Genomic DNA, 13914 nt, shown 5'->3' on the forward strand with positions numbered 1-13914 from the left:
TAGCCTCAACATGCTCTCAGCTTGTGCAACAGATGTGTCAGCTGCCCACTTGCGTCCTGATCTTGTAGTGACGCCTGCGTGTCTGACTTGTTCGTCCTGGGAGTCTCTGTATGTCATTAAGACTGTGCACTTTGCTACCTTGAATTCCTCCACCACGGATGACAAAGAAAGCTGGAGCTGTCCTGATCTTATGTAGAGGCCTACTGATGTGAAGCTTGGAGGGATTCCCAGCCATTTTCTGAGGTACTTATTGATCTTTCTCTCCACTCCTTCTACGCATGTCATAGGGATGTCATACACCGTCAACAGCCACATGAGTCTTGGTAACAGTCCATGTTGGTAGAGCCATATTTTAAATTTACCAGGGAGTCCTGATTTTTCAATCCTCCTCAGCCACTCTTCTGTCTGCTTCTCTGTACTGGTGATGTTGTTCCTGTCAGTAAGTGAGCTGTCAAACCACTTTCCAAGGCTCTTTATAGGGTTCTCCTCAAACGATGGAATCACTTCTCCTTGCACTTGCAGCTTGAACCTTATGAATCTTATGTGTGAATACTTGGACATTCACAAAACAATAATAATAATAATAATAATAACAATAATAATAATAATAATAATAATAATAAATAGATGATTATTTGTAGAATCTTATGTGTGAATACTTGGACACAATAATAATAATAATAATCCATCCATTAATCCATTTTCTACCGCTTATAATAATAATAATAATAATAATAATAATTATTATTATTATTATTATTATTATATTTATTATAATAATACATAGATGATTATTTGGTGTAAAATTTTATGTGTGAATACTTGGACATTCACACAATAATAATAATAATAATAATAATAATAACAATAGTAATAATAATAATGACAATAATAAATAGATGATTATTTGTAGAATCTTATGGGTGAATACTCGGACATTTACACAATATTTATATTAATAATAATAATATGAATAATAATAATAAATACATGATTATTTGTAGAATATTATGTGTGAATACTTGGACATTCACACAGTAATAATGATAATAATAAATTCAGTACCGCATAGAAAATCAATTTTGACAAAGAAAGCTCTGTTTGAGCACAACATGCTTTATTGTATCCATGTTTGGTCTCTGTGAGAGGCACGCCACAAACACTGGAGGTGTCGCCCTGGATCACGTCAGACACACAACATTCACCTCAATCCTCTGCTGCCGAGTGAGTTCAGCTGGAAGCACCGCGAGGCATGTGTGTTAGCATATTAGCAAACGGCGCTCTTTCCGCATGCATGAGCATCAAGGAAGAACAAAGCAGCAGTTTTGTGCACGGAACATTAAAGTTCACGTTCATCAAGCAGCAACTTAAAGGGGAATTGCACTTTTTTTGGAATGTTTATCATTCACAATCCTTATGTAGGACAAGAACACATATGTATTATTTTTGATGCATTCTAAATCTTAAAACACTATCAAGAGTCAGCTAACAATGGAGCCAATGTGGGTCGCTCTATTTCGCTTATAAAACACCCATCAAGGTTTTATATACATGATGTAAGTATAGATGTAGTATCTAGTAACATTCATAATAACATGTAAAATATACATGTTGTAAGTATATATGTCATGTAGTAACATTCAGAATAACATGTAATATATGCATGATGTAAGTATAGATGTAGTATTTAGTAACATTCATAAAAACATGTAGAATATACATATTTTGATCATTTTAAGCAGACACAGAGGCATAACAACGTTGACTTTCCCTTCAACAACAACAAGACTACTAATCATGGCAGACTTGATGAGAGACAACAAAGAATACTTTGGGACAAATGATGATCCAGAAACTTCTATTTTTATCCTGAATATAAGGAGGATGATCTACAAGTTTTAGAAGCATGTTTAATCAAACACTAAGCATCATGTAGCAGTATTGCTAAATACAAACATAATAAAACAATCACTGGGATAAAGACTGATGGAATGTTTATACTGTATCTTCTTCTTTACATCAACAATTCATCATCATCCTCACAAAGAGTTAAAGGGGAACATTATCAAAATTTAAAAACCATTAAAAATCAGTTCCCAGTGGCTTATTTTATTTTTCGAAGTTTTTTTCAAAATTTTACCTATCACGCAATATCCCTAAAAAAAGCTTCAAAGTGCCTGATTTTAACCATCGTTATATACACCCGTCCATTTTCCTGTGACGTCACACAGTGATGCCAATACAAACAAACATGGCGGATAGAACAGCAAGGTATAGCGACATTAGCTCGGATTCAGACTCGGATTTCAGCGGCTTAAGCGATTCAACAGATTACGCATGTATTGAAACGGATGGTTGTAGTGTGGAGGCAAGTAGCGAAAACGAAATTGAAGAAGAAACTGAAGCTATTGAGCCATATCGGTTTGAACCGTATGCAAGCGAAACAGACGAAAACGACACGACAGCCAGTGACACGGGAGAAAGCGAGGACGAATTCGGCGATCGCCTTCTAACCAGCGATTGGTATGTGTTTGTTTGGCATTAAAGGAAACTAACAACTATGAACTAGGTTTACAGCATATGAAATACATTTGGCAACAACATGCACTTTGAGAGTGCAGACAGCCCATTTCAGGCGCGCTAAGAACATATATTTTTCCACGATTTCAGCACTCAGGTTAACCATACCTAAATAGACACAAAATACCGCATTACACAAGACTACCCGAATGTACTCGAATGATTGAAAAAAATTAATGTTTTCAAGCTAAATTATTGGTAAACACAGTTTATGTATAATAATTTACGTAAAACCGCGAGTAATGAATAAAGTTTTCATCAATTAATATATTCTGTAGACATACCCTCATCCGCTCTCTTTTCCTGAAAGCTGATCTGTCCAGTTTTGGAGTTGATGTCAGCAGGCCAGGGAAGCTAGGGTCGATATTCTTCTCTTGATCATCTTCGATGGCATAAGGGACGGTAGAAGCGGTGTGAGCCAAGACATCCAGGGGGTTTAGCTCGCTCGTCTGCAGGAACAAACTGCCGCCATTGCTTGCCGTGCTACCGAGGTCCTTTGTCCCTGAATAGCTCACACACTCCGGCAGATTCAATGGGGGTCTGGCGGCAGATTTCTTTGACTTTATCGTTGGAAATGCATCTGCTTTGAGTGTCGCAGGATATCCACACATTCTTGCCATCTCTGTCGTAGCATAACTGTCGTCGGTAAAGTGTGCGGAACAAACGACTAACCATTTCGTCGGCTTTCCCCACACCCTCGTATTTTGAACAAATTTCGTCCAATTTCTTGCCACTTTCGCATCTTTGGGCCACTGGTACAACATGAATCCGTCCCTGTTCGTGTTGTTACACCCTCCGACAACACACCAACGAAAGTGAGAAAATGGCGGATTGCTTCCCGATGTGACGTCACGTTGTGACGTCATCGCTCCGAGAGCGAATAATAGAAAGGCGTTTAATTCGCCAAAATTCACCCATTTAGAATTCGGAAATCGGTTAAAAAAATATATGGTCTTTTTTCTGCAACATCAAGGTATATATTGACGCTTACATAGGTCTGGTGATAATGTTCCCCTTTAAAACCAGCGTCTTGTTGTGTCTTTCTGGCCATTTGCGGGTCTAAGTTGGATGTCAAAGTTGACCAACTTGTGGGTTTATGTCCACAACCTTCTACTATCCAGCTGAGACATGATTTATAACTTTCACCAACTCAGAGGCCATGCAGCAGCTCAATATGACAGTATAAACTGAAAATAATAAATAAGAAGAGTCATTTTGAGTTATATTTGCTTGTCGTGAGCAAAACAATCTGCCAATGCAACAAGTCGAAATTGTCTTGGTAAGATTTCTTCAAATAAGACATGTTTAAGCTTTAAAATCTTAAAATTGATCTTGAAATTAGCAAAATAAAACGTATTATTAGCTCCCAACCAATATTCTACAACACAAATACAAGGTTGAAACAACATGCGGTTTTGCAACGTTGTTTCAACGTCAGTTTTAAAAAACATGAATGTAGAGTCAATGTTGTATCAATGTCAGTTTTAAAAAACATGTACGTATAATCAATGTTGTATCAATGTCAGTTTTAAAAAACATGAATGTATAATCAATGTTGTATCAATATCAGTTTTAAAAAACATGAACGTATAATCAATGTTGTATCAATGTCAGTTTAAAAAAACATGTCTGTATAATCAACGTTGTATCAATGTCAATTTTAAAAAACATGTATGTATAAACAATGTTGCATCAATGTCAGTTTTAAAAAACATGTATGTATAAACAACGTTGTATCAATGTCAGTTTTAAAAAACATGTATGTATAAACAATGTTGTATCAATGTCAGTTTTAAAAAACATGTATGTATAATCAATGTTGTATCAATGTCAATTTAAAAAAAACATGTATGTATAATCAATGTTGTATCAATGTCAGTTTTAAAAAACATGTACGTATAATCAATGTTGTATCAATGTCAATTTAAGAAAAACATGTACGTAAAATCAACGTTGTATCAATGTTAGTTTAAAAAAACATGTACGTAAAATCAACGTTGTATCAATGTCAGTTTTAAAAAACATGTACGTATAATCAACGTTGTATCAATGTCAATTTAAGAAAAACATGTACGTAAAATCAACATTGTATCAATGTCAGTTTTAAAAAACATGTACGTATAATTAATGTTGTATCAATGTCAATTTTAAAAAACATGTATGTATAAACAATGTTGTATCCATGTCAGTTTTAAAAAACATGTATGTATAAACAATGTTGTATCAATGTCAGTTTTAAAAAACATGTATGTATAAACAATGTTGTATCCATGTCAGTTTTAAAAAACATGTATGTATAAACAATGTTGTATCAATGCCAGTTTAAAAAAACATGTACAGTATGTATAAACAATGTTGGATCAATGTCAGTTTTAAAAAACGTATGAATAAACAAAGTTGTACCAATGTCAGTTTTAAAAAAACATGTACATATAATCAATGTTGTATCAATGCCAGTTTAAAAAAACCATGTACGTATAATCAATGTTGTATCAATGTCAGTTTTAAAACATGTACGTATAATCAACATTGTATCAATGTCAGTTTTAAAACATGTATGTATAATCAACGTTGTATCAATGTCAGTTTTAAAACATGTATGTATAATCAATGTTGTATCAATGTCAGTTTTAAAAAACATGTATATATAATCAATGTTGTATCAATGTCAGTTTTAAAAAACATGTATGTATAATCAATGTTGTATCAATGTCAGTTATAAAAAACATGTACGTATAATCAATGTTGTATCAATGTCAGTTTTAAAAAACGTATGTATAATCAATGTTGTATCAATGTCAGTTTTAAAACATGTATGTATAATCAACGTTGTATCAATGTCTGTTTTAAAACATGTATGTATAATCAATGTTGTATCCATGTCTTGTGCACCCTATTTCACAGTCAGTGAATTTTAATCGATTACGGTCTCTTAGATTCAGACTTAGACTTAGACTTAGACTTAAACTTAGACTTAGACTTAGACTTAGACTTGGATTTAGACTTGGATTTAGATTTAGACTTAGATTTAGACTTAGACTTCCTTTTTATTGTCATTGAAATGTGAACTTTACAGTGCAGGATAAAAGAGCAATAAGGTGCAGATATAAATAAATAGATTACTGTACAGATAAATATATTGCATATGCATTATGGATGGTTGTTATATTGTCTTTATGTTCAGCTGGCTGGTGGATTTAGAACTAACATCTTATTTCTTTTATAGCGATCAATAAACTATTGATTTTGATACTCAATAAAATACTCAGCAATAAAACACTAACTGGAGACCGACTGATATTTGGCATTTTGACATGTATCGGCCTCTTTTTTACCGGTATCATGTTGTTTTCTTCCAACTACATCAGCAGATCCAATATCTACACATATGATAGCAGTATTTGGAAAAGTCAATAATCAGTCAAGTGGATAGATATCAGTCCATCTCCAGTCATGAGCACACTTGCAAAGAAAAGAAAAGAAAAGAAAGAGCAGTTTGAAAATTGTAAGTCATAAATAAAATTGTGTGTCAAAAATATAATTGTAAGTCAGGAATAAAATGGTGTGTCATCAATCCAATTTTAAGTAATAAATAAAATTGTGTGTCATAAATAAAATTGTGTGTCATAAATAAAATTGTAAGTCATAAATAAAATTGTGTGTCATAAATACAATTTTAAGTGATAAATAAAATTGTGTGTCATGAATACAATTGTGTGTCATAAATAAAATTGTAAGTCATAAATAAAATTGTAAGTCATAAATAAAATGATGTGTCATAAATACAATTGTAAGTCATAAATAAAATGGTGTGTCCTAAATAAAATTGTAAGTCATAAATAAAATTGTGTGTCATAAATAAGTCCAATTCTCCAAGATTTACCGTCACTTGATGCAAGGCCACCTGGCAAAATCCTTTTGACGTAAACTCCAAACTCCTCTCCGGTGATCTCCTTCACACCTCCGATCACTTTGATTCCTGTCAGGAAATGACAACAAGTCACAACACTTTTCATACAATGAAGGTTGGTGAGGGAAGAAAAGAAACGCAACTACAAAAACATAGTACTCAGAGTACTGCAAATTGTATACTCTATGTACAGTCTGTGTACTGTATGTACAGTATGTGTACTGTGTGTGTAGTTTGTGTGTACTGTATGTACTGTGTGTGTACTGTATGTACAGTCTGCTCCAAACTTCATGTCACCTTCCAATTAGCCCACGTACAGTACGCAGAGAGCTTTGTGGCCGAGCAGCTGCATCTAAGCCATACATCACCAAGTCCAATGCAGTGGTGTAAAGCACGTGGCCACTGGACTCTAGAGCAGTGGAGACGCCTTCTCTGGACTGACGAGTCACGCTTTTCCATCTGGCAATCTGATGGACCAGTCTGGGTTTGGAGGTTACCAGGAGAACGCTACAATTCGGACTGCATTGTGCTGAGTGTGACATTTGGTGGAGGAGGAATTATGGTGTGAGGTTGTTTTTCAGGAGTTGGGCTTGGCCCTTTAGTTCCAGTGAAAGGAACTTTGAACATTTTGGACAATTCCATGCTCCCAACCTGTGGGAACAGTTTGGAGCGGGCCCCTTCCTCTTCGAACATGACTGTGCACCAGTGCACAAAGCAAGGTCCATAAAGACATGGATGACAGAGTCTGGTGTAGATGAACTTGACTGGCCTGCACAGAGTCCTGACCTGAACCCGATGGAACACCTTTGGGATGAATTAGAACGGAGACTGAGAGCCAGGCCTTCTCCACTAACATCAGTGTGTGACCTCACCAATGCACTTTTGGAAGAATAGTGGAAAATTCCTACATTCCTTGGGACAGCCTTCCCAAAGATATAAACACACTCCACAACCTTGTGGACAGCCTTCCCAGAAAATATAAACACACTCCACAACCTTGTGGACAGACAGCCTTCCCAGAAGATATAAACACACTCCACAACCTTGTGGACAGCCTTCCCAGAAGAGTTTAAGCTGTAATAGCTGCAAAAGGTCATATTGAACCCTATGGGTTAGGAATGGGATGGCACTTCAACTTCATATGTGACTCAAGGCAGGTGGCCAAATACTTTTGGCAATATAGTGTATACTTACATCATGTATATATTACATGTTATTATGAATGTTACTACATGACATATATACTTACATCATATATATATTACATGTTATTATGAATGTTACTACATTACATATATACTTACAACATGTATATATTACATGTTATTATGAATGTAACTACATTACATACATACTTACATTATGTATATATTACATGTTATTATGAATGTTACTACATTACATATATACTTACATTGTGCACATTAAACTTTGATGGAGGTTTTTAAAGCGCTTTATAGGCGAAATAGAGTGACTTCCATTACCCCCATTGTTAGCTGACTCTTGCTAGGGTTTATTTACAACTTAGAATGGATACAAAAAGAAAACTGTGTTCTTGTCTTAGTAAGGATTGTGAATGATGCAAGGTGAGCACTAATATACAATGAAAACTTTAACCTTACCCCTAACCTAAATAATAAATATAAATCATTTGAGGTGCTTACTATGAGGTCTGTCACACCGCTGCCTCTCGACCTGGCTGTTATCTACCCCCCCCAGGGCCCTAATCAGACTTTATCAATGAATTCTCAGAGTTTGTTGCTGATCTAGTGACGCACACCGACAATATAATCATAATGGGGGACTTTAATATCCATATGAATACCCCATCGGACCCTCAGTGCGTGGCGCTCCAGACTATAATTGATAGCTGTGGTCTTACACAAATAATAAATGAACCCACGCATCACAACAGTAATATAATAGATCTAGTGCTAGTCAGGGGTGTCACCACCTCCAAAGTTATGGTACTCCCGTATACTAAAGTAATGTCCGATCATTACCTTATAAAATTCGAAGTTCTGACTCATTGTCAACAAGCTAATAATAATAATAACTGCTATAGCAGCCGCAACATTAATGCTGCCACAACGATGACTCTTGCTGACCTACTGCCTTCAGTAATGGCACCATTCCCAAAATATGTTGGCTCTATTGATAACCTCACTAACAACTTTGACAATGCCCTGCGAGAAACCATTGATAGTATTGCACCGCTAAAGCAAAAAAGGGCCCCTAAAAGGCGCACACCATGGTTTACAGAAGAAACTAGAGCCCATAAATTATCATGCAGAAAGCTGGAACGCAAATGGCGCGCGACTAAGCTTGAGGTTTTCCATCAGGCTTGGAGTGATAGTTTAATAACTTATAAACGCATGCTTACCTTAGCTAAAGCTAAATGTTACTCAAATCTCATCCGCCTCAACAAAAACGACCCTAAATTTTAGTTTAGTACAGTAGACTCTAACCCAACAGGGGACTCCTCCCAATAGCTCCACCCACTCGGCAGATGACTTTATGAATTTCTTTAATAAGAAAATTTAACTCATTAGAAAGGAGATTAAAGACAACGCATCCCAGCTACAACTGGGTTATATTAACACAAATACGACTGTATATACGACGGATACCGCCCTCCAAAATAGTCTCTCTCTTTTTGATGAAATAACATTAGAATAATTATTACGGCGTGTAAGTGGGATAAAACAAACAACATGTTTACTTGACCCACTTCCTGGGAAACTTATCAAGGAGCTTTTTGTATTATTAGTGTGACGACCTGGGCGCATGATGATGCGTGGTTGTTCTCCCAGGAATGCAGACGGGCTTCGGACAAAGCGTGCAGGTAGGAAATGATTTATTAAAGACATAAATCATACAGGAACAAACAAAAATGTGCTCATAGCACGGAAAGCGAAAACCAAAAGAACAAGCGTGGGAGCTTGCAAGCAAAAATAGCATAGCGTGAAAGCTAGCAGGAATCAAAATAGTCGTCATCTGTTGCATACAGCAAATTAGGAAGCAAGGCCGAGTGAGGCCAGGGCAAAGACTAAATAGACCTCTGATTAGCGCCCGGGCAACAGATGCGCGTCCCGAACACTAACTAGAGGCAGGTGTGAGCAATCTGCCGTCATGGCAACTGAAACAAACAAAACTCAAGGTGCTGAAAACACACGTGACTGAAAACATAAACAAACTATGATCCGGGCAGCGGATCATAACAGTACCCCCCCCCCCCCCCCTTAAAGGACAGATTCCAGATGTCCCTTGAAACAAAAAAAAATAGAACCCAAAAAACAAGAAATAGTTCAAAAGTCAAGGGAGGGCGGAGGAAGGACTTGGCGGTGGGTCGCCAGGCCACGTGTCCCCGAATCCACCGGGGAAGAGTCAGGTGGCGGCGGCGAAAGGAACGCCGCTGCCGCAGGCGAGGCGGGCGACCACGGAAAGGCCACGAACGTGGCCGCCGAGAAGGTGGGCGTGAGTGGCGCCAGAAGTTCAGGAGCCGGAGAGTTCTACGACAACGTCTTGGGTGTCGCTGCTGTTTGCGCCACTGGCGTCCATTCACTGACCTCCGAGAGAGCCGCATGCGGGCCCCTGATTTCCGCTTGCGCAGCCGGACAGCTCCAGGTCGCAAAGTCGACGACGCCGTAGAGGAGGAAGGTAGCGGCGCCTGGGGAAGGCCTGCCGGAGATGAGGCCGGAGACGTCGTCGCCGTGGAAGCAGGAGCACGAGACGTCGTCGTCGTGGAAACAGGAGACGTTGTCGTGGACGCGGCAGCTGGTGCAGGTTCTGGTGCTAGCCTTGGAGCCGCGACTCGTGCTAGCCTCGGAGCAGGGACAGGAGCCGGTCTTGGAGCCGGTGCTGGTGTGGGAACCAGTCTTGGAGCCGGTGCTGGTGTGGGAACCAGTCTTGGAGCCGGTGCTGGTGTGGGAACCAGTCTTGGAGCCGGTACTGGTGTGAGAACCAGTCTTGGAGCCGGTACTGGTGTGAGAACCAGTCTTGGAGCTGGTGCGGAAACAGGAAGCGAAGCTTGGCGTGGTGCAGGTACAGGAGGCGAAGCTTGGCGTGGTGCAGGTACAGGAGGCGAAGCTTGGCGTGGTACAGGTACAGGAGGGGAAGCTTGGTGTGTCAGCCGAGGTGCAGGAACTAGAGCAGATGCTAGCCGAGGTGCAACTGGAGGTGGCCTAGCTGGCGGTTGCGGCTTGCAGGCCGAAAAACCGGTGGTGGCGGCCGGGCAGGGGGTTGCGGCTTAGCACGCCGAAGGACTAGTGGCGGTGGCCGGGCCGGAGGTTGCGGCTTAGCATGCCGAAAAACTGGTGGCGGTGGCCGGGACGGAGGTTGCGGCTTAGCACGCCGAAAGACCGGTTGCGGCTTGGCTGAGCGCAGTTGTGCCACCCCACTGGCACAGCTCCCAGCACCCCCCCCCCCCCCCCCTCAAGGCGCACATACCAGACGCGCTCCTTGCGGTTTGGAACTGTCTTCAGGAGTGGGTGGAGGGAGGTCAGGAGGAGGGCAGAATCCTCCCCTCTAAATTGTCTAAATAGGCTATTCTTACCCCCGACTTGAGACTGGGTGGGAGCACAGGGGGAAAAACATATGTGCATTGGGCGGAGCAATAGTCACTGGGGGTGGAGATTGAGTCCTGGAGGACATTGACAAACCTGGTGAGCAGGTCTGTAAAAAAATGTCCTGATAATGTTTTATTTTGGAATTAAAGTCCTTAGGAGGTGGCTGACAAAAAGAAGCTGAGGATAGAAGAAGAAAAAAAAAATCTTGATCTGGGACGTCATCAGAAGTGGACGGGGGCGCGTCTTCAGAGAGCGCGTCATTAGGGGGCGTCAACGGAATAACGTCATTGTTGCCGCTGTCCAGGTGACTGACAGCCCAGTCGGAGAAATGTTTGGCGAAGTGGTCGATTGGGTTGCCAAACATCTGAGGTGGGGAAGCTTGGGTTGCATGAAGCGTGCTGTGTACCGGAGGAGGAGTCTGAGGGAGCGGCGCATCTTGACGGCGAGGGAAAGACCTTCTGGCCGGCTTCCGTCTTTGCCGGCGCGCCCGGTACTGCGGTGTAGCGGTGATGTCTTCCGACCAGAGGGAGTCGATGGGTCGATGGGGATAAGAGAGCCTCCAGCTGCCCACATGAGATTCGACCTCTCTTCCGTCGAATAGCAAAGCGTCTCGGCTTCCATCGCTCGCAACACCATGAGCTTACTTTCATCCATCTCCTTAAAGGCTGTTGCGGGAGAATTGTAATGTGCTGGCTTCCTACTGTGACGACCTGGGCGCATGATGATGCGTGGTTGTTCTCCCAGGAACGCAGACGGGCTTTGGACACAGAGAGCAGGTAGGAAATGATTTATTAAAGACATAATCATACAGGAACAAACAAAAACGTGCTCATAGCACGGAAAGCGAAAACCAAAAGAACTAGCGTGGGAGCTAGCAAGCAAAAATAGCATAGTGTGAAAGCTAGCAGGAATCAAAAAAGTCGTCATCTGTTGCATACAGCAAATTAGGAAGCTAGGCTGAGTGAGGCCAGGGCAAAGACTAAATAGCCCTCTGATTAGCGCCCGGGCAACAGGTGTGAGCAATCTGCCGTCATGGCAACTGAAACAAACAAAACTCAAGGTGCTGAAAACACACGTGACTGAAAACATAAACAAACTATGATCCGGGCAGCGGATCATAACAATTAGGTCCATCAGTGCTAAATATTATAAACTTATCACTTTCCTCTGGCACTGTTCCCCTAGCATTAAAAAAAAGCGGTTATTCATCCTCTGCTCAAAAGACCTAACCTCGATCCTGACCTCATGGTAAACTACCGACCGGTGTCCCACCTTCCGTTTATTTCGAAAATCCTCGAAAAAATTGTCGCACAGCAGCTAAATGAACACTTAGTGTCTAACAATCTCTGTGAACCTTTTCAATCCGGTTTCAGGGCAAATCACTCTACGGAGACAGCCCTCGCAAAAATGACTAATGATCTATTGCTAACGATGGATTCTGATGCGTCATCTATGTTGCTGCTTCTTGATCTTAGCGCTGCTTTTGATACCGTCGATCATAATATTTTATTAGAGCGTATCAAAACACGTATTGGGATGTCAGACTTAGCCTTGTCTTGGTTTAACTCTTATCTTACTGACAGGATGCAGTGCGTCTCCCATAACAATGTGACCTCGGACTATGTTAAGGTAACGTACGGAGATCCCCAGGGTTCGGTTCTTGGCCCTGCACTCTTTAGTACATACATGCTGCCGCTAGGCGACATCATACGCAAATACGGTGTTAGCTTTCACTGTTATGCTGATGACACCCAACTCTACATGCCCCTAAAGCGGACCAACACGCCGGATTATAGTCAGCTGGAGGCGTGTCTTAATGAAATTAAACAATGGATGTCCGCTAACTTCTTGCAACTCAACGCCAAGAAAACGGAAATGCTGATTATCGGTTCTGCTAGACACCGACATTTATTTAATCATACCACCTTAACATTTGACAATTAACAATTACACAAGGCGACTCTGTAAAGAATCTGGGTATTATCTTCCACCCAACTCTCTCGTTTGAGTCACACATTAAGAGTGTTACTAAAACGGCCTTCTTTCATCTTCGTAATATCGCTAAAATTTGTTCTATTTTATCCACTAGCGACGCTGAGATCATTATTCATGCGTTCGTTATGTCTCGTCTCGATTACTGTAACGTATTATTTTGGGGTCTCCCTATGTCTAGCATTAAAAGATTACAGTTGGTACAACATGCGGCTGCTAGACTTTTGACAAGAACAAGAAAGTTTGATCATATTACGCCTATACTGGCTCACCTGCACTGGCTTCCTGTGCACTTAAGATGTGACTGTAAGGTTTTACTACTTATGTATAAAATACTACACGGTCTAGCTCCAGCCTATCTTGCCGATTGTATTGTACCATATGTCCCGGCAAGAAATCTGCGTTCAAAGAACTTCGGCTTATTAGTGATTCCCAGAGCCCCAAAAAAAATCTGTGGGCTATAGAGCGTTTTCTATTCGGGCTCCAGTACTATGGAATGCCCTCCCGGTAACAGTTAGAGATGCTACCTCAGTAGAAGCATTTAAGTCCCATCTCAAAACTCATTTGTATACTCTAGCCTTTAAATAGCACCCCTTTTTTAGACCAGTTGATCTGCCGTTTCTTTTCTTTTCTCCTCTGCTCCCCCCTCTCCCTTGTGGAGGGGGAGTTACACAGGTCCGGTGGCCATGGATGAAGTGCTGGCTGTCCAGAGTCGGGACCCGGGGTGGACCGCTCGCCTGTGTATCGGTTGGGAACATCTCTGTGCTGCTGACCCGTCTCCGCTCGGGATGGTTTCCTGCTGGCCCCTCTATGGGCTGGACTCTCACTATTATGTTGGATCCACTATGGACTGGACTCTCACAA

The 13914-nt window shown here is 40.8% G+C and overlaps 1 protein-coding gene across 2 annotated transcripts in view; it reads right to left on the reverse strand.

The window, feature by feature from the left end:
• The window catches only part of LOC133620314 (syntaxin-binding protein 4), a 116801-nt gene that overhangs the window by 91146 nt on the left and 11741 nt on the right, over positions 1–13914 (reverse strand). For both annotated transcript variants that reach the window (XM_061981705.2, XM_072915975.1), the window contains exon 3: positions 6464–6559. In XM_061981705.2, coding sequence (XP_061837689.1) covers positions 6464–6559 — 96 coding nt within the window. The remainder of the gene's footprint in view (positions 1–6463; positions 6560–13914) is intronic.

This window comes from Nerophis lumbriciformis, linkage group LG24 (genome assembly GCF_033978685.3).
Source record: "Nerophis lumbriciformis linkage group LG24, RoL_Nlum_v2.1, whole genome shotgun sequence".
Taxonomy (NCBI): Eukaryota; Metazoa; Chordata; class Actinopteri; order Syngnathiformes; family Syngnathidae; genus Nerophis; species Nerophis lumbriciformis.